The sequence below is a fragment of the Giraffa tippelskirchi genome, chromosome 3 (assembly GCF_054371585.1).
Source record: "Giraffa tippelskirchi isolate mGirTip1 chromosome 3, T2T-mGirTip1v1.2.pri, whole genome shotgun sequence".
NCBI lineage: Eukaryota > Metazoa > Chordata > Mammalia > Artiodactyla > Giraffidae > Giraffa > Giraffa tippelskirchi.
In genome coordinates, this window is record NC_137277.1 from 38,338,895 (window position 1) to 38,359,655 (window position 20,761).

The 20,761-nt window shown below is 47.6% G+C and overlaps 2 protein-coding genes across 4 annotated transcripts in view; one reads left to right on the plus strand and one right to left on the minus strand.

Annotated features, from left to right (window-relative positions):
• Positions 1–380: 380 nt before the first annotated feature.
• Positions 381–9,203, minus strand: CYB5D2 (cytochrome b5 domain containing 2). 2 transcript variants are annotated; one of them, XM_081579908.1, is made up of 4 exons: positions 9,165–9,203; positions 5,354–5,494; positions 4,127–4,313; positions 381–3,626 (listed from the first exon to the last, which is right to left on the minus strand). In XM_081579908.1, exons 2-4 carry the CDS (start codon positions 5,406–5,408, stop codon positions 3,413–3,415), a joined length of 456 nt encoding a protein of 151 aa, XP_081436034.1. In that variant the 5' UTR covers positions 5,409–5,494; positions 9,165–9,203; the 3' UTR covers positions 381–3,412. The 2 variants fall into 2 exon arrangements, with proteins under 2 accessions (XP_081436034.1, XP_081436033.1); XM_081579907.1 differs by having other exon boundaries at positions 8,895–9,203.
• Positions 9,204–9,435: 232 nt separating this feature from the next.
• The window catches only part of ZZEF1 (zinc finger ZZ-type and EF-hand domain containing 1), a 94,322-nt gene continuing 82,996 nt past the window's right edge, over positions 9,436–20,761 (plus strand). For both annotated transcript variants that reach the window (XM_081579863.1, XM_081579864.1), the window contains exons 1-2: positions 9,436–10,076; positions 19,537–19,681. In XM_081579863.1, the coding sequence (XP_081435989.1) occupies positions 9,723–10,076; positions 19,537–19,681 (499 nt within the window). In that variant the 5' untranslated portion in view covers positions 9,436–9,722. The remainder of the gene's footprint in view (positions 10,077–19,536; positions 19,682–20,761) is intronic.

Here is a 20,761-nt window from a genome sequence, read left to right on the forward strand (position 1 = left end):
GTCCCTGCGGTCCTCCCCCAGGAGTGGCCTCTGGCTGCTCTAGCCAGGGTTTCACTCCGCCACACTGTGAGCTCCCTGAGGGCAGGAGCCTCACTCTCCTCCCAGCCCCAACCCCAGGGCACACAGGCGCTTGGTGAATACTGAATAACTCAGGACTCAGGAGAGCAGCGGCAGTGGCACTAGTCCTCCGTTAACCTGGGGCTGAGTCACCAGGATGCCTCGGGGACTGTGCTCACGGAGTGTGTGGAACTCGGAACAAGGTCCTCACTCAAGTTCGCCTCCTATTGTTTGTTCTGTTCCGGGGGGCAGACACACACCAGACTGTGGACACAGGACCATGGCGCTGAGTCAGGGCAAGAACGTTGAGTTCTAGGCTCAGCTTCATTGCTTTGTGCCTTTATTAAGTTCTCCAGGCCGTGTTTGCCTCATCTGCCAAACAGAGCAAGTAGCACACTTGCCATGTGCTAGGTACAGCAGCCGTGGGGCTACACAGCCAAGTAATGTTCAGTCTCCATCTCAGAAGACAGTCTGCAGTCCAATGCGAGAGGTTGGCAGGAAGTTCATAGTTACAGGACACTGTGATGGTTGTTACTTTAGAAGTGAACACAGTTATTTTCCTAGCGGAAAGCACATCTAAATCCACTGGTGGGTTGACAGCAAGGCCTCCCAGTTGAGTTACCATGAAACAAGAGCTAGACAAACTGAGCACAAGAGGTGTCATTCCAGGCAGAAGGGACAGCCTGAGTGAAGGTGCTGCACGCATAAAGCAGCAAGGTGAAGGCTGGAGGGCTCAGAGCACGTGGGAGATGGTGGGGGAGAGAATGGAGGCTGAGAGGAGATGGACCACAGGAGGGCCTCCTGTGTTGCTGAAGAGTTAGCCGAGTTAGCACCTAATCTCTGCAGATCCAGGAGCCATGGAAGAGGTTCCGTTGGAGAATAATGCCCTGATCAGCAGGAGATGACTTGGCAGTAGAGGGCTGCGGGGTTGCAGCTGGAGGGAGTACAGTTAGAGTGGGTGGGAAAGGAAGGCCTCAGCTAGAGGAGTGCTGGGAACAGGTAAGGGGGTGAGATTGCCAGGACCTGGAGGCTGGTTGGGAGGAGTCCTTGGTGTGATGGGGCTGCTTCAAGATGGCGATGGTGGGACCAGCCAGGGGAACCAGAAGTATCTCGAGGAAGATGAAGATTGGAGGATGCCAGGACTGTGGAGTCTGTGGTGCCTGCAGAAATGATAAGGAAGGCTGCGGGAACTAGATGACAGCTGAAGGAGAGAAGCTGGAGGGAAGGGTGTGTGGAGGACAGGAGGCTGAGAAGGAAGGAGGGAGATAACGGAAATGAGGAAAAAGCCAAGGGGCGCTTGCATGAAGGCCCTCAAATGTGACAGGTCCAGGTAGGTAATCATTGAATGTGGAACGGCTTCGCCAGCACAGAGTTGAGCCTGCTGCTGAGCAGAGGAGGGCAGAAGCCGGGCAGCTGTGTTACACAGCGAATGGGGGCTGAGCAGCAGAGACAGTGAGCATGTGTAGCATTTTCAAAAGCTTTGTTGGGATGGGGGGTGGGAAGGGTGGCCCTCGAGAGGAAGGGGATATGTGTATGCATATGACTGATTCACTTTGTCGTCAGCAGAAACTAACATCATAAAGCAATTTTACTCCTAAAATTAATATAGAATCTTTGCTGGGACAGGAGGTAGGTAGATACGGTATTTGTGAGGAATCTGGCCTGAGGGGAGGGAAGTGGGCTGTTGAATGCAGACTTAAGGGAGGAAGCCAGGAGGCAGGAAGAGGTGAGAGGTCCCAAAGGGCAGGTGAGGAAGATCCTGGGTGACAAAGGGAGCCCAGAGCAGGGTCCAGGGGTCAAGAGCAGCTGCGGCCATAGGACAGTAAGCCACTCTGATTAAGGGGAGGCGGCCTCTGTTTTCTAGTCAGGGGATCTGGAAAGCTATTAAGTGAGATGAATGATAAAGGAGAGGAGACAGAGAAAGGAAGAAGGATAGAGAATGTTTAGGTCAACAACTGAGGGGATTGGGAGGTGTTGAGGTGAAGGTACAGATGGGGAGACTGTGAACCTGGATTCATGCCAGGTTCGTTTCTTTATCTGTAATGTAGGGACACTCCTTGCCCCTAGCTGCTTAAGTTGAATCCAAGAGGTAATACATGAACTTGGCCCAGTGTGGGATATTACAGATGACCCTGGACACACCACCCACTGTCCAGGCTGTTGGTACTGGCTTTTGCAGCCTTGCCCAGGCTTGGATGTTGTGCTGCCCAGAGTCTGTGTTAGGGCTGTGAAACTGCCTTTGGCTCAAACTGCAGACTTCTCCCTTTGAAAGCACACCATCCCAAATGGCAACCCACTCCAGTATTCTTGCCTGGAAAATTCCATGGACAAGGGAGTTTGGTGGGCTACAGCCATGAGGCACAAAGAGTCAGTCACGACTGAGCACGGGTGTACATACAGATGCACATCCCTAATTTGAAGTGTTCAAGAAAGAAATTATATCCTTGCTTTAGATAGTTGCTTTGTGGCTTTTCTGGTGGTCCAGCAGTTAAGAATCCACCTTTCAATGCAGGAAACATGAATTTGATCCCTGGACAGAGAACTAAGATCCCACGTGCCGCGGAGAACTGAGCCCGTGCACCGCTAGAGTGCCCACACGCTGCAATGAAGACCCAGCGCAGCCAAGTTTTTTAATTAAAAACACAAAGGACTACATAAATTGTTGCTCTGTTCAGAGACATCTGGATTTGCTGCATCTACACAAGCAAAAGCGTCTTCTCCATTTCCAGAATCAGCCTGTCCTGTTTCACCTGTATATGGGTCCAGCTCAGATTAACTCAGTGTGGCTTTTGCTTGTCAATTCAAGTTTGCCTTCAGGCACAGGTCTTACCAATAAGAATGGTTGTAAAAGGGCTCACAATAGCACGTGGGGAACAGGGCTGTGTTAACACTGTTCATTCATCTGGCCTTTCTGGATGTGTCTGCTTGTTTCTGGATGGTGAAGGAGTGCCAGAGCCCCTGATCTCTGACCGGGGTGGGCGTTACAAGCAGGGCCAGGCCAGCGGCTGACCCAGCATCCCGGGAGTCCCTGGGAAAGAAGCTGTTGGAGCGCAGAGTCCTTTTTTGTGTCGGTCCAGTGAGTTTCAAGTTGGTGATATTTGTGCCCATTAATGTCTGCCAACTCCAGAGGAGGAGGAGACCCGAGGAACAGTGGCAACAGACTGACCAGTACCAGGCAGGTTGCCATGCGCTAGCCTAAGTCACCAGATGGTGAGCCCGTGGGGAGGGGCATGAGTCCCGTCTGCAGAGTGTAGCCCAGTCCTTCTAGGCCCTCTTGTTCATGTAGGAGCCATCTTCCGGCTTGTTAGGGCTCTAGGCAGGGTTCCCTGGGGGTTACAGACACACAGGGTACAGCTTAGAGAGGGACAGAGCACATAATGGCAAGGGGTGGGCAGCCTGGGTACTCCCCCAAGTTGGGGTGGTCCAGGTCCCCACGATTTCTGTGCATAGGGTTTTCCGGCGACTGGTCACTTGGGGGACCAGTTGTTCTCACACACACGCAGTGGGGCTTGACACCTGGCTTAAACAGCTTCCTGGGGACGCCGATCCAGTCTCTGCTCACACCTCCACTAAGGAAAGAAGGAAAGAGGGCTTCTTATAAGCATGACCTCCTGAGTGTCTCTGGAGAGGGGAGGGAGGAAGCAGTGAGCCAGGCCTTGTGAAAAGTGGAAGCCATTCCACTTCCCATCTTGGTGTTTTCCCAAGGTGATGGTCTACAGTGTTCACCTGAACTTTTATGCTCCCCCCTGGCTTCCTCCAACTTCCCCTCCCAAGGGCAGAGTCCTCCTTTCTCCGCACTCCCCCTGGCCCTGGCCGCCTGCCTTCCCAGGAGGAAGTCCCACTTCCCTGCTTGGTTGACAACCCCAGTGAAAGGTTCCCCCTCCCTCACTGGCCTGGGAGCATCTCAGAAGCCCTGTCTGGCTTAAGAATCACTATCCCAGGGCACATGGGTCTTGACAGAGTTTGGGGTTAACTCTCAACTTACAGCCTCAGAGAACAACTCAGACTGGATGACCTAGTAGCTGGATCTGGGGGAGAGGCGGGAGGAACAGATGGGAAGCCCGTTTACCTCTGTTGGGAACACCAGAACCGGCTACCCCTGATGAAGCTCCACTCAGCGTTGCACGGTGGGAACCTCTGCTTCTCTATCAGCTCCTGTCTGTTCGCCTCCAAGCCTTTGGTCATCATGGCTTCTGCCTGGGTCAGTTCTGGGGTGGGGAGCCCATCCTCTCCGTAGAACCTTCCTATCACCCTTCCTGTGGCGGCAGGAAAGCTGACGTCAGCACGGTGGTGGGAGGGGGCGGGACAGAGGTCTCTCCTGCAGAAGCCCCAGGATAGCTCTGCCCCTGGGGCTCTATGGTGGCCAGCTGGCTGCTGGTTTATCAGGAGCTGGTTGGAAGGACTCATGACAGCTTCTGCCCCGACTTCTCTCAACGTCTCAACACCACTCCATATAGAAGCCTCCCTGTTGTGGGTGTAGAGGCCTCCAGGATGGAAAACATAAAATCTTCCCCCCTTCCAGCCATCAGTTTCCTGAGAGTAGAACCACCTGTCACTCGTTTTTCAGTGTTTCACAGCGTTTGAGGTGAGTAGGTGTTCAGTAAACGCTTGACGAATGAATCGCTTATTACATAACATTTTTGTGGCTAAGTTCTTCCCCACATTGAATTATTTTGTCTTACGTAACATAAATAAGCCATCTATTGAGCGTTCACTCAGTATCAGGAGCTTTGCTGGCACTTTACCAGTGTTTTGTAATCCTCATACACCCCTGAGAGAGAAATCAGTGCCCCATGGCCCTGGGAGGCAGACTGGGAGATGAAGTAGCTGGGGAATCTCTGAAGCTAGTAAGTACGTCTGACCCCAAGCTCATGCTCTCCCCCGTCCATCATTCTTTTCTGGCTCAGTCCTTCAGTGGACACATGGCATGGACTGATTTTAGTTTAAAATCCTGTCAGAATTTGTAAGGTCTAAGCAGTGGCAGCAAGAGCAGCTTCAGGAGGTTGGAGCCAAGACAGTATCAGTTCTTAGACACACAGACTTTTATCTCCAAGTCCTAAAGTACAAGTGGCCTTCACTAGCAGCCCCTGTCATATGGCAAGAGAAGCAGCAGAAAGCACTTCTAGAAGGTTTACCCGGGGACTTCCCTGGTGGTCTGATGGCTAAGACTCTGAGCGCCCAATGCAGGGGGCATGGGTACGATCCCTGGTCAGGGAACCAAGATCTCACATGCAGTGCAGTGTGACAAATTCAAGACAACTAAAAAATCTATGGAAATTACCCACAGAATACCTACCAATGAATTTGTAATTCTTCTCATAGAATGAAAGCCAGTTTTGGAGTGTCAGCATCTCAGAAAATGACAGGTTGGATACATCATCTACAAGGCCTGCTTCAGAGTAGTCCCCAGTCACAAACGCTCTGGATGCATCTCGGCCTGCAGGAGAGATGTTTCCAGTAGATTAACTTGTAAATCACCAACACTAGATCAACTCAAGAATCTATTTTCTGAGAAATGTCTCCCAAAAACCCTCACTCCTCAGCCCCAAGCAAAGCTAATCCCTCCTCCTTGGTGACAGATACTCCTGGATCCTGGACACACATTCTGGCATGTACCCCATTCTTTCATTGACTTTCAGCAACATTTCACACGGCGGAGTCCCTTGGCTTTCATGACACTACAGTCCTGGTTTTCCTCCTACCCCTCTAGCTCATTTTCTACCAGTCTCGGGGATTGATTCTTGTTCACCTCTTCTGTCCATCCACACCCTCCCCTTGATGATCTCATCTACTCTTGTGGTTTCAAGTAGCACCTCGATACCAAAGGTGCCAAATTTGTATCTTGAGCTCCAGACCTGTATATCCAGTTGTCTGCTCAACATTCCTTAGGGAACTTTCAGACATCCCAAGTTCAAAATGTCCACACGACATCCCCAGTCCCTGGAAATCTGCCTCCAATCTAATACGCCCTATCTCAGTTAATAACTAGTTGCTCAATCCAGAAGTGCAGTCCTTGACATCTCCTTCATCCTTCACATCCAGTCAGTTCCCAAGTCCTATAATTTCTTCCTAAATAGTTCTTGTATCAGACTTCCTGGCTCCATCTACCACTAAGCAAACCCAGGCTGCCGGCATCTCTCATCTAAACTATGAGGGTAAACCCCAGAAGGTCTCCCTGTGTTTATTTCTGTCCTCCAGTAATCTATTTTCTATATAACACTTAGACTGATATTTTAAACAAATTGATCATCATTCTCTGATCCCTGGTCTGGAAAGATGCCACATGCTGCAGAGCAACTAAGCCCGTGCACCACAACTACTGAGCCTGTGCTCTAGAGCCCAAGAGCTACAACTCCTGAAACCCGTGTGCCCTAGAGCCTGTGGCCTGCAACAAGAGAAGCCTCCGCAATGAGAAGCCTGTGCACCACGATGAAGAGTTGTCCCTGCTTGCTACAACTAGAGAAAGCCTACGTGCGGCAATGAAGACCCAGCGCAACCAAAACATATAAATTAAGTTAAACATGAGTTACCATATGACTCAGCAATTCCCCTCCTAAGTATATACACAAGAGACTGAAAATACATGTCCACAACAAAACTTACAATGTTCATAAAAGCATTATTCATAATAAGCAAATGGTGGAAAGAACCTAAATATCCAAGAAATAATGAACCAATCAACAAAATCTACACAACAGAATATTATTTGGCCATAAAAACAGAGTGCTGATACACGCCAACACATCATGAATGGACCTTGAAAACATTATGCTAAGTGAATGAAGCTGGACACAAAAGGTCACAAGTATGACTCATGAACATGAAATGCCAAAAGAGGTGAATCTTTTGAGACAAAGTAGATACTGATTGCCGGGGGCCAAGTAGTCAGAGGGGATGGAAAATGACTCCTAACAAAAATGGGGTTTCTTTGGGGAGGTGATAAAATGCCCTGGAGTAAGACAGTGGTGGCATTTACACAGCTTCCCATGTTGTGTGTGCTTAGTCGCTCAGTCCTGTCCGACTCTTTGTGACTCCATGGACTGTAGCCCACCAGGCTTCTCTGTCCATGGGATTCTCCAGACAAGAATACTGGAGTAGGTTGCCATGCCCTCCTCCAGGGAATCTTCCCAACCCAGAGATCGAACCCAGGTCTCCCACATTGCAGGTGGGTTTTTTACCATCTGAACCACCAGGGAAGCCCAAGAATACTGGAGTTGGTAGCCTATCCCTTCTCCAGGGATCTTGCTGACCAGGACTCGAACTGGGGGCTCCTGCATTGCAGGCCGATTCTTGACCAGCTCAGCCACCAGGAAAGCACAACTTCCCATGTTAAAAACCACTAAATTCTGTCTAAAAGGGTGGATTTTATACTGTCTGAATATCTTAATAAAAATACTGAGGGAATGAATAAGGGAATGTATCTGCTTCCCTACTAGAGAGTGTAGGGGGTTGGGGACAAGGCAGGCTACATGGCAGTGGTTAATAAATGGATGGTGAATAACATGGGACACAAAGGAACTCACTCTACAGGAGAGCACATTGCAAAAGAAAAATCACCCCAGAAAGGGAGAGGTTTTTGCTCACACGTGCATACAGCCATGACAGCTGCATCAGGGCTTGGCAGGAGAGTGCATCCAGAAGTGTCCTCACCTGGCAGGTGAATAAAACACTTGATTTCAGTTGCATCTCTGCTGCTCACTCACTGGGCAGCCCTGGATAAGTCCTTTCCCTCTCTTGGACTGTTTGAGGACCTAATCATCATCAACTGCATGTAATTCCTTCTCTGTCAGTGCTTCTACTTTTCAAGTTGTCCTCAGAGACAGGGACATGCCTTGTATTTAAGTGCCAGAGGCAGCTTCCCAACAACCCAGAGATAATGACAAATGGACAGTGCTTATTTAATATCAGCTTAGTCACTGGCCTTAGGCTTGCTCCTCATTTGCTTTTTCTCTTTTAAACTGGGAGGTGGTCATTCCTCTGGGCTGGTAAAGCAACATCTCTAAAAGGGGAGGTCCTAGTCAGGACTTAGCTGTGAGGGCTTTGGGCAAATTACATCCTCCAATCCTACCCGGCTGTAAAATAGGGTTAGAATAAGCCTAATTTGACAAATGTTCTTTGTGGCCTAATATATGCCCAACTTTGTTCTAAGTACTGAAGGACTATAAAGATGGCCAGACTCCTTCCCTGTGCTCTAACCTGATGAACTTTGTATTTATCTGGCTGCACCAGATCTTACTTGCAGCACGTGGGATCGTCAACCTTCCCTGCAGGTAGCATTCAAACTTGTAGATTCCTGACCAGGGATCCAACCTGGGTCCCACAAAAGTCCCCTGATAAACTTCTTTAAGAAAGACAGATAAAAGCATTTGTACTAGAAGCAAACCAAATGTACTATTTTTAGGGAAACCTGGGATGCGGGAAAGGAAGTCACTTCTCACTGGGACACACTGAAATGACTGGAATCAGCTGGGGAACCCTGAGGGCAGCGACTCATCTCCGTGCCCTGAGAGCCACGCAGTGTGGCACAAAGCAGGTCCTGGGAGCTTCTGCAGGCCGGTAAAGAGTAACTGACAGGAGGCAAGTGATGTGTTTCTCCAACCTAGTCAAGAGGAGCGGTGGGGAAAGACAGGGAGAATAGAGGCCGGTGACAGTTGCCCATAGTCAAAACACACCAGATGGATGATGCAGCTGAGCCCGGCCCCCACGCAGGTCTGACGAAATATGGGGAGGAAAAAAGGACATGAACACACGAATAAATGAATACGTGCATGAATGAAGCGCAGGCGGCTACTCGCCCGCGTCGTAGCAGGAAAAGGCGTGAACCGCCCTGCTAATACCTGCGAAGCCGCTATAGTGGGCCCCGGGCTCGTAGTGCCTCCGGCCAGAGGACACATCGTAGACGCGGCCGAGCAAGGCCAAATAGAGGCCCGGGTCCCCTGGGCGGCCGCGATAGCGGGCCAGCTCCTCGGGTATGAAAAGGCGAAATTCGGCGCGGGGACTCCACCAGCCCATCAGCCGTGCGGCCATCGCCGCCGCCGCCGCCACGGCCACGGCCAGGCCCAGCCAGAGCCCACGCCCGCCGAGCCCCGGCATTTACGCAGCCGTACCCGTCTTGGCTCCTCCGAAGTTGCCCCCTCTCGGTCCACAGCTAAGATGGCGGAGAACCGGCCGCGACGTCACCGGGGCGACGCGCGCTTTCCCGGGTCCGCATGTCACTAAGGGGACAATGGGGCACCGGAAGGGAAAGTCTTAGGCGAAAAGCTCACTCCCTGGCTCCAACCTTCCTCGTACTTTTCTAGCATAGCTAGCGACTGTTGAGAGATACTAAGTAAGTGACTAGCGAGAGGACATTCTGGCCTGCAGGTTGTCCGCCCCCAACAAAGATGGTAGCAAAGGAAGCTGCGGGTTACAAAGACGTAATGACAGCTGCGCCCTCTTGGAAATCAGGCTGTCCCCGGCTTGCTGTCTCACGACAGCCGGTGATGTCCGCTTAACGGCGCCTTTGCGACAGCAGTCCTCGCTTGTCGGCGAGGAAGCCGGAAGCCGCAGCCGCCGCTGTCCTCCCTTCCCGGTCCCCGCCCGCCGGGTGCAGTCAGAGGTTGACAGGTCGTGGCGGGGAGGCGGCGGCGGCGGCAGCAGAGCCAGGCGCCCGAGACGGAGACCTCATGGGGAACGCTCCGAGTCACAGCAGTGAAGACGAGGCGGCAGCCGCCGGGGGCGAGGGCTGGGGCCCGCACCTGGACTGGGCCGCGGACTCGGGCACGACCCCCGGCCAGAGCCCCGCGGCCCCGGCGCTGCCGCCCGCCGCGGCGCTGCTGGAGCCGGCCCGGCTGCGAGAGGCGGCGGCTGCTCTGCGGCCCACGCCGCCCTGCGAGTCTCTGGTGTCCAGGCACCACGGCGCGCTGTTGCGCTGGCTGGAAGAGCGCCTGGGCCGCGGCGAAGAGTCCGTCACCCTGGAGCAGTTCGGGGAGCTGCTGGAGGCTCGTGGCGCCGGCTTCTCGGGCGAGCGGTTCGAAGAGGTCAGGACTGACTAGTGATTGTGGGGCGGGGGCAGGGCGGTCGGCCCTAAGGGCATGAAGAGGTAGGCAGTGGCTTTGGAGAGGCTGGGCAGGAACCCGTATGGTTGGCAGCTTCTGAGAATAGGAGCTTGAGTATGCCGGGACCCACAGTGGTAACTTCCAGCCGGGAGTTCACTCCGGGAGCCGACTGTCAATCTCTTGAACCTTTACTAGAGCTGTGGAAAGCCTCGGCTGGGCCGTTCTGGCTCAGAAGTACTGGATAAGATGTCTTTGCATGTTGCTGTAGCACAGACCTTTGTGCCGTTGCCTGACGCTGCATCAGCTGCCCTCCAGAATGGCCTAAGGGGATTGTAGTACAGGGATCAAGGGAGTGGCCATGAAAACCATTCGGTTTTATTGGCCAGTGGATTTTTGCAGAGGCACCCTTTGAGTCTAGTGTGGGATCCTAACGAATGTGAGAGGAAAATAACATATATTGGAAAAATTCATATTCTGAAAGCCATTCTCATCTCGCAGAAACTAGCTTTTCCAAAACCCACATTGGTTTTTAGATCTTTGAAGGATCATATTTTAGTCTCATTTAAACCTCCCTAGAACCTACAACTAATGGGCAAAATACCAGGTTTCCTGTGACTACTTGTGATTATTCAGTTTGGAGCATAATCACCAATACCATCTTTGTTAAATGATTAACAGCAAATTGATACAGCAGCAAAATATTTTCCTTGGAAGAGATCTTAGGAATTATCTGTACCAGACACTTCATTTTAGAGTTAAGAAGCGAACTGATCCAGCATCACCCTGTGAGTCATTGATGAAACTGAGACTGTCACTCAGATTTCTTGGTTTTTGTTTGTCTTATGTCACACTACAAGCTTCTTAAGGCCATCTTTCATTAAGTCCACAATGTTATAACAAAAAAGTACTTAATTTGTGAAAATGGGTAAACCATGTAGTATATTCAGTGTCAATGAAGGATGAGTACATAAACAGACAAGGTATTTTAATGCCATAGAGACTGGTTTACACTTTAAAACCAGAGGCTTTTCAAATATTTTTAAAATGTTTTTTCTCTACATGCCCAGAGTTCAGACAATGTTAGTTTGTGTGTGTCTTATATTTTCCTTTTAAGAATACCTATAAGGCATCCAGCTTTTGAAAATGTCAGTCATGTTACTTAGTGAAAGGTCTCCTTTTTTTCTTTTTTTTAGCCTCCAGGAATTTGCTTTTGTTTTGGCTCCAATGTTTGTAGGATCTTAGTTCCCCGACCAAGGATCAAACCCTGGGTCCTTCCCAGTGAAAGTGCAGAGTCCTAACCACTGGACCACCAGGGAATTCTCAGTACTTTCCACTATAGTCCTAGACGTATAATGAGAAATTGAAGCAGTCAGAAAGAGCTATGCAGATATCTTGAAGGATCCAAAGACAATGGAGGGAAAGTGTTTACAACTGTGAGAGTGTCTGACAGGAATAGAGCTTCAAGAGTCCTGTAATATAAGGCCAAGAAGTCCTCGAGGTGTGGTCCAGAATTCACGCAAGGGCTATGACTTTATCCATTCTTTCACTGAGCAAATGCTTGTTGGGCATATACCGAGTGCCAAGGACTTGAATGACAGTGGACATAGCAAGATACTTACTCTTAAAGAGTGTCTACTGCTTAGGACTTCGCTGATGGTCCAGTAGCTAAGACTTCCCCTTCCAGTGTAGGGGAGTCTGGTTCAATCCCTGGTCAGGGAACTCAGATCCCACATGCTGCTGCTGCTGCTAAGTTGCTTCAGTCGTGTCCGACTCTGTGAGACCCCATAGACGGCAGCCCACCAGGCTCCCCCGTCCCTGAGATTCTCGAGGCAAGAATACTGGAGTGGGTTGCCATTTCCTTCTCCAGTGCATGAAAGCAAAAAGTGAAAGTGAAGTCGCTCAGTCTTGTCCGACTCTTAGCGACCCCATGGACTGCAGCCTACCAGGCTCCTCCATCCATGGGATTTTCCAGGCAAGAGTACCGGAGTGGGGTGCCATTGCCTTCTCCGGATCCCACATGACCTGGGGCCAAAAGGCCAAAACATGACAGAAGCTGGCTCAGTGGTAAGAGAATCTGCCTGCCAATGCAGGACATTCTGGTTTGATCCCTGGGTTGGGAATATCCCCTGGAGAAGGAAATGGCCACCCACTCCAGTATTCTCACTTGGGGTTGCAAAGAGTCAGACTGGACTTAGTAACTGAGCAGGCGTGCAAGATAGAAGTAATATTCTAACAAATTCAATGAAGACTTTAAAAAATGGTACACATTAAAAAAAAAAAGAGTAGTTAGTACTGAAAGAGATGCACCTTAACCCAGCAGTTTGTAGGTGTGGTGAGTTATTCGAGAGAAAGCATAATGAAAAAATAGCAGGAGTATTTGACCTCATCCAGGGTGTCAAAGAAGACATACCTGAGAAAGTAACTTTCCAGTTCAGATTTGAAGACTGAAAGCAGACAAGGAGCAGAAGGTGTGAGCCCTGTTCCAGACAGAGGGTGTCACGTGCACAAGCCCCATGTCCACAGGATAGAGAATTGGGAAGAATGGTATGATGTCTTTGGACTACAAACTGCTTCAAGGGACAGAAAATCCAGTGCATCAGTGCTTTAAACAATAAAAAAGCTTTTAATGTAAAAGTCCAGGTAGGCAGTCCAGGATTGATATATGCAAGTTTCACAGTTGCCAGGGACTGGCTCTGTCCATCTTATGTTGTCTTCTTCCACAGTCACCTTCCACCTAGTGACCCACATGACTCCTTAGCTGCTGCTTTCCACAATCAGCCAGAAAGGAAAGGAAAGGGCCACAAACCCGTTTGACCAAACCCAGTCACATGGCCACACTTAACTGCAAGGGAGATTGGGAAATATCCCTTATTCCATGGCCATATATTCAGCTAAAAACCAGTAGTTAAATTACTGAGGAAAAGGAGAACAGATATTGGGTTACAGTTTCACCATCTTTGACTCACATGGCTATATCATAGAATGCAGCAGAAGGAGAACAAGGCTAGGAAGCAGGCAGTGACCAAATTTTAGAGCAGGTTCTCGTCGGGGTATAGGATTTACTAGTGTAATGGTGAGAATTTTCACATTGTATGTGTTGGTTCTTTCGGCTCCTGCTGCCATCCATGTCTGTCCAGCTGTCTTGCCTTCACATTCCTGTGACCTTGCTTGCTTGAAGTGTTGTCCTAAAGAAATTCTTGAAGTTATACTGGGGACCAAAGTCTGAAACGTTATCATTTTATAGTTACAACACACCTCTTCTCTTGATGGGTATAGTCCATGGAAAAAGAGTCTTTGATTTGCTCACAAAGAGCAATATTTAATTGACTCCTATGCAGAAGAGGAATTGGAGTTAAATTCTTATTTGACTCAGAGACTAGATATTGTGCTCTTACTATGATATGCTTCCAGTAGATCATGTATATGCTCTAGAGCAGGAAAAAAGTGCTGAGCACAGGATGATAGCAGATGACTTGAAGTTGAGGATTTAGGATGAACAGGTCTTATTTGATTAATTTGCCATATTAGCATTGGTGCCTACTTTATGAAATTTGTAGGGTTGTGAAGTCTGAAGGAAGGACTTTTTTTATTCATTTATTTATTGTCTTAGCACAGTCCCTGCTCAGAGCCATTGTTCGATTTGACAGTCCTCATTCTCCAGCTTCATATTTTATATTCAATCCGTTACCTTTTAATAGGAAGATAATTCTTTTCTTTCTTTCCTTTTTTCTGGCTGCACCATATGGCTTGTGGGATTTTAGTTCCCCAACCAGGGATAGAACCTGGGTCCTTGGCAGTGAGAGCTCAGATTCTCACTGGACTGCCACAGAATTCCCAAGAAGATATTTATTGACATTGAGGAAGCAGTTAAATGTAGTTTTAGTGAAAACTTAAAAAGATTCTTGTCACTGCTGAAGTTTAGAGGAAATTTGGAGAAAAATACCATCTTGGCATTATCATGTTATAGTATTGATTAATTTAGAATGGCTCTGAGCCCAAGAACTATGCAAATAGAGTCATGCAGATGTAATTCTGTGCCCTTTCAAGACAGAGTATGAGAGCCACGTGTTTGTACCATGGAGAGGAAGCAGGCTTACCCTCAGCTGAGAGCCTGTAAGCGTTCCTCACTGCCAAAGAGATCAGGTACATATTCCTTTGAATGAGGTGGAGGCTGCAGGCTGGCCTGTCTCCCTGTCTGACCTCACCTGCTTCTGTCCCCCATGGGACGCTCGCCTTGTCTGGTGTGTGGACCTTTCTTCTGTGCGTTCTCCACGATTCCCCTCCTTGGCCCCATCACCTGGTCAGGATGGTCGGGATCAAGCCTGTCATGTGGCATGATTCAGATGGCTTCTGTATCGTCATATTTTCACTCCTTCCCTTGAGGCTCTTATTTCCTATTCTGGACAGGTCTTTTGACACTTAGAGCACACTGTGTGGTCTTGCTCTGCATGAGGCTCTGAGGCCCCCGACACCTGCCTGCACTCCTCCAGCACACAGGAAGTCTTCAGTGAGCGCTGCCCATTGATAGTGATGAGGCACTGCAGAGAGGACGATCCTGGGTGAATTGGAGGTTGTTCTGGCTCTGTATGCTTTGCTGTGGGGGACGTGATGGTATTGGCTTCTTTTGGAGAACTTCATGATCCCCTAGAACTGTGGAGGAAAGGTCACTGCTCTGTTTTGCCTTTCCCTGATTTCCAGACTACCACTTCATTGTGTACTGTCTTGCTTTAAGAACTTGAGTGGCTCCCCATTTTTCTGAGGGCCATTTCCCCCAAATGCCTCTACCACTCCTGGGCTTCTGGTCTCCAGAGAGTCTGTTAGGTCAGGTCACAGTGGTTGACAGTGTGGGGTCCCAAATCATACCGGAATTCCCATCCAAGCTCCATCATTTACCAGTCCTAACCATGTGACCTTGAACAAAATCCCTTATCTCTCTTTCTCTGTCTAGTTAAAGTGATGGTACCAGCCTTAGGATTGTGGAATTTAGTGAGTATTAGCTCTTATACTTGTTATGCTGTTACTTCTATTATTGTAATGAGCACACCCATCACATTGTTGCTGCTGGTTTGTAGATCTGTCTTCTGTGGGGATTTTGGAGAGTCAGGATTCCACCCTGACATCCCAGTATGCACAGAACCAAGCCCTGGTCAGGCATAAGTGGCTCCCTCGTGATCTGTCAGCTGGTGTTAAATAAGTGCTAAGTAAATTGGCTCCTGTGAGACAAACTAGATGCTAAGTGGTAGATTTCAAAACCTCTGCATTTTTTTAAGGACAATTTCCCGAGTGTTAGGAAATTATGTATTTGTTCGCTAAAGCTGTTAGCAGCACTGTTCTGGGGTTTTTTTTTCTCACCCAAACTGTCTTTATTTTTTGTTTGTTTGAAAATTCTTTTGATCATATCCATTAACTATTGACAGATCAACAGAGCCTGTTAAAAATAGAAAAATGTCACTTATTCATATAGCCTTGCTCATATAGAATTTTTACCAGCCCTAAACGGCAAGAGTTGTGTGGGAAGTTGGGAACAGACAGCACTTGAGATGCAGGTGGCACTTGAAGTGCAGAAGTTCTGGTGGGAGTAGGGGTTGAGCGCTGCTTGCGATTTAGAGAGAGGAGAGTGAGTCTCAGCTTTAAGACTGATGTTGAGTAAGCCTGGGCGCAAGGTGCCGAGAGCAAGGGTTAGAAGATAGAGGCAAGGGATGCGTAAGAGAGACGTTTTGAGCACTTGGTCTCGGACAGCAAGGAATCCCAAGGGTTATCTGGTCAAAGGAAGGAGAATGGAATTGTGGTGAAGAAAAGGAGCTCTGGAGCCTTGGGGTCAAATACTAGCTGTGTGACTTTGGGCAAGTTTTCTGACCTCTCTGTAAAATGTACAACTTAAAAATGAGGAGGTTAATAGTAATCTCGCTGTTACGTGGAATAAATGGTTTGTGCACTGCTTAAAATTTAGTGAGTGCTCAAATATTAATTCTGGAGAAGGCATGGCACCCCACTCCAGTACTCTTGCCTGGAAAATTCCATGGACGGAGGAGCCTGGTAGGCTACAGTCCATGGGGTCGCTAAGAGCCGAACACAACTGAGCGACTTCACTTTCACTTTTCCCTTTCATGCACTGAAGAAGGAAATGGCAACCCACTCCAGTGTTCTTGCCTGGAGAATCCCAGGGATGGCAGAGCCTGGTGGGCTGCCGTCTATGGGGTCGCACAGAGTAGGACACCATTGAAGCAACTTAGCAGCAGCAGCAGCAAATATTAATTCAGAGCTTCTCAAACCATCTGTCATTCCGCATTGAGTGGGTTACCACTGTGCTAATCCCCTCAGACTTTGAATCATACAGTATTACTGTTTCCTCACTGTGCTACAATGTGAAGGAGCTGGGACGTAGCTGTTATTGGTGCTGCGAATTCACGTCCTGGGGCCTTAGGGCAGACAGAGGCTGTACTTCTGCTCTACCTCCCTCCACACCCATTGGCTCTACTCTTCACATTAGGATGTGCTTCAAATGTTTTAATGTTTATAATTTCCTCTTTATCACTATAAAAGCAACATATGTAGATTGTCATATCACCATTATTAATATCTTGATACGTACTCTTTCAGATTATTGTTGTTCAGTTGCTCAGTTGTATCCGATTCTTTGCAACTCCATGGACTGCAGCACGCCAGGCTCCCCTGTCCTTCACCATCTGCCAGAGTTTGCTCAAATTCATGTCCATTGAATCAGTGATGCTGTCTGATGCTCATCCTCTGTTGTCACCTCCTTTTGCCTTCAATCTATCCCAGCATCAGAATCTTTTCCAATAAGTAGGCTCTACACATTAGGTGGCCAAAGTATTGGAGCTGCAGCTTCAGCATCAGTCCTTCCAATGAATATTCAGAGTTGATTTCCTTTAGGATTGACTGGTTTGATCTCCTTGCAGTCCAAGGGACTCTCTGCTGATAAATCAATGTATGTTTGGTACCAATGTGGAAAGTGCATAGTTGCTTTTTGTTTAAACTAACATGAGATCATTTTCTAATACCCTTCTGTAACTTAGTTTTTTCAGTTAGTGGTCTTCACTGTCCTGTTAATATCTGTTTCATTAATACCCAGTCCATATTCCAATTTATCCAATTGTCCCAGAAATCCATCTGCCTCCCAGCTTCCAAAATTTTGTTACTGTTGCAATATCTCCTGTTTGCTTTGGCCTTATACTTAAAAAAAATTCCCTTCAGGAGGGAGCAGAGGTAAATGCATTTGTTTAGTGTGACGTCTTTGAACACTCTTGATGGCTCCTTGTCCAGCTTTTGCTAACTGAAGCTTAGAGGGATGAGTTGGGCATTCCATCTGGAGCCTCCTAATCCATCTTTACACCCCACCAACAACAGATGCATCCATCTTTATGATGAGCTTTTCCCTCTAGCTTCCATCTGATGACCTTAATTATAACTACTCCTTCCCGTAATAGCCCATCAGATGTTTGAAATGGAGTCTATTACTCCCAGTCATCTTTTCTTCTCACTGGAGATTCCAAGCTTTTCTCACAGGGCAATTTCTAGTCTCATCTTCATCACAGTCTGTTTCTTCTGATCTCATCCATCTTATTTACTTAGGGTGTGTGACTTCCAAAGTAAACTCAGCTTTCCTGATTGGGTCTAATCAGAAAAGAACAGGATGAAGGACTTCCCTGGTGGTCTAGTGGTTAAGACTCTCAATGCAGCGGACACAGGTCCAATACCTGATCTGGGAACTAAGATCCCACATGCTGCATGCACAGCACAGCCAAAAAAAAAAAGAAGCTGAGGGTTATGGAGGCAAGGGAGTGTGTTATGTGAAGTCACATGGCTAGTTAGTGACAGAGCAGGATTCAAGCCAAATCCCATGCTGTACCAGGTTCCCTGACATGAACAGGGTGAAATTAGATTATAGTTAAAGGTTAATGTAAACAGGACTGTAAAGTAGATAAACCAAGTTAGCTCTCAGGTCCGAAGAGAGTTTAAAATAAAAAGCCCTACTAAACCTGAGATGCTACCCTAAGCCAATGCTTTGTTTTTGGCACTTTGTAACCAGTCGATAAAGCAAGAGAGTTCCAGAAAAACATCTATTTCTGCTTTATTGACTATGCCAAAGCCTTTGACTGTGTGGATCACAATAAACTGGAAAATTCTGAAAGAGATGGGAATACCAGACCACCTGACTTGCCTCCTGAGAAATCTGTATGCAGGTCAGGAAGCGACAGTTAGAACTGGACATGGAACAACAGACTGGTTCCAAATGGGGAAAGGAGTACGTCAAGGCTGTATATTGTCACCCTACTTATTTAACTTATATGCAGAGTACATCATGAGAAACGCTGGGCTGGAGGAAGCACAAGCTGGAAGATATGCAGATGACACCAGCCTTATGGCAGAAAGCCAAGAGGAACTAAAGAGCCTCTTGATGAAAGTAAAAGAGGAGAGTGAAAAAGTTGGCTTAAAATTCAACATTCAGAAAACTAAGATCATGGCATCCGGTCCCATCGCTTCATGGCAGATAGATGGGAAAACAGTGGAAACAGTGGCTGGCTTTATTTTTCTGAGCTCCAAAATCACTGCAGATGGTGATTACAACCATGAAATTAAAAGACGGTTACTCCTTGGAAGGAAAGTTATAACCAACCTAGACGGCATATTAAAAAGCAGAGACATTACTTTGCCAACAAAAGTCCATCTAGTCAAGGCTATGGTTTTTCCAGTAGTCATGTATGGATGTGAGAGTTGGACAATAAAGAAAGCTGAACGCAGAAGAATTGATGCTTTTGAACTGTGGTGTTGGAAAAGACTCTTGAGAGTCCCTTGGACTGCAAGGAGATCCAACGAGTCCATCCTAAAGGAGATCAGTCCTGGGTGTTCACTGGAAGGACTGATGTTGAAGCTGAAACTCCAATACTTTGGCCACCTGATGCGAAGAGCTGACTCATTGGAAAAGACCCTAATGCTGGGAAAGATTGAGGGCAGGAGGAGAAGGGGACGACAGAGGATGAGATGGTTGGATGGCATCACCGACTCAATGGGCATGGGTTTGGGTGGACTTCGGGAGTTGGTGATGGACAGGGAGGCCTGGTGTGCTGCTGTTCATGGGGTCGCAAAGAGTCGGACACGACTGAGCGACTGAACTGAACTGTACTGAACCAGTTGAACATTTTTGCAGTGATTGCTTTCTTCTGAAATTATTTGGGGACAGGGGGCTTACTCTTTTGAAAGAGATGAGATGATGATGTTGGATGTTGTGCCTACAGGTAGCGATACTTGTCCACACACATTCTGCAGAACATCGTGAGTTACTATCCTGAACTTATTTGTTCTTTGAATGATACGTATGAACTCTTCCCACAACAACAACAAAAATCACTGGTCTTAAGAAGTGTCAGTTATTCATAATTTGGAACCCATACCTGATTTTCTTGCATCTCTTATCTTGTAGGCCTTTGCCCAGTTTGATGCTGAGGGTGATGGTACGGTTGATGCTGAGAACATGTTGGAGGCGCTCAAGAATTCCAGTGGAGCCAACCTTCAGGGAGAGCTGAGCCACATCATCAGACAGCTGCAGGCCTGCTCTCTTGTTCCAGGTGAGGCCCTCATCTGAGGGCTGAATGCTGAAGAATGCTCTCTTAGAGCCCAAATGAGCTTTGCTGTAATATGGGTTGTAATTAGACAAGATTGTGGGCACCATGAAATAGTCATGATTTTATGATAGCCTTCACTAAGCTCGTGATCTGAATGTGTGTTGAATGTAATCATTTCTTGTGTTCCCCACACAGCAGTAGCTGAGCAGTTCTCCCATCTTTATGAACCTTTGTCATGAGGCCACCTTCCTTAGTGGACCTCTGTGTTTCACTCTCTCGAGAAGCCTTCCCTGGCCCCAGTTGTAGGCTTTCTTAGCATTGTGTATTTGTGTTTTTTTTGCAACATATCACTGTTCTTATTAATTAATTATTACTCACTTTTTTGTAAATATCTGTCTTCACTTTTATCCTATAAGCTCCACTAGGGCAAGGAACCTTCTCTTTTACTTCTGCTGAGTCCTCACATTTAGTAGTTTGGCACTTGGTAGGCATCCAGTTCTTTAAATTTTTAGAAAGCCATTGCTCTGGAATTTGTGAGAATAAAAATAGCTTAAAATGAAACAGTACCTCTACATTGTCTCTATGAAAAAAATTTGTCTATATTTTTTGATGGTTTTATTAAGGGAGCTCAGAAACAGAATCAAAATAAAATTACCTTTTCTGGTTTTTTTCTAGTGAGAAAGCAATTGAGTTTGAAAGGAAAAAATTAAACTTGGCATGTCATCGTTTTGGTTCAGTACATTTTATCCAGGAGCTTTCCTGCTTTTTGCACTTGGAGTCATAATATTTAGTGCAGAGGATCTCGGGCAGCAAACAGACTTGTTGGATCCATAAATGTAACTCTGATTGACCTCTCTGGCTTCCTACTGAGGATGTATTGAGCTAGGGAAGCAGGGTTTCTGTATATTAATGAAGAATGCCTACTTCTTCTCTTCTTCAGATTTTCTTGAATTATGTAATTTTTATAGAGCATTACAGATAGCCTGTACATGTTAATTTTTCTCCTGTTCTCATGGCAGTAAAAATTACACTTTGAATTATGCATAGCTAACTTTTGGCATTTCATATTACCCCCACCTCTGC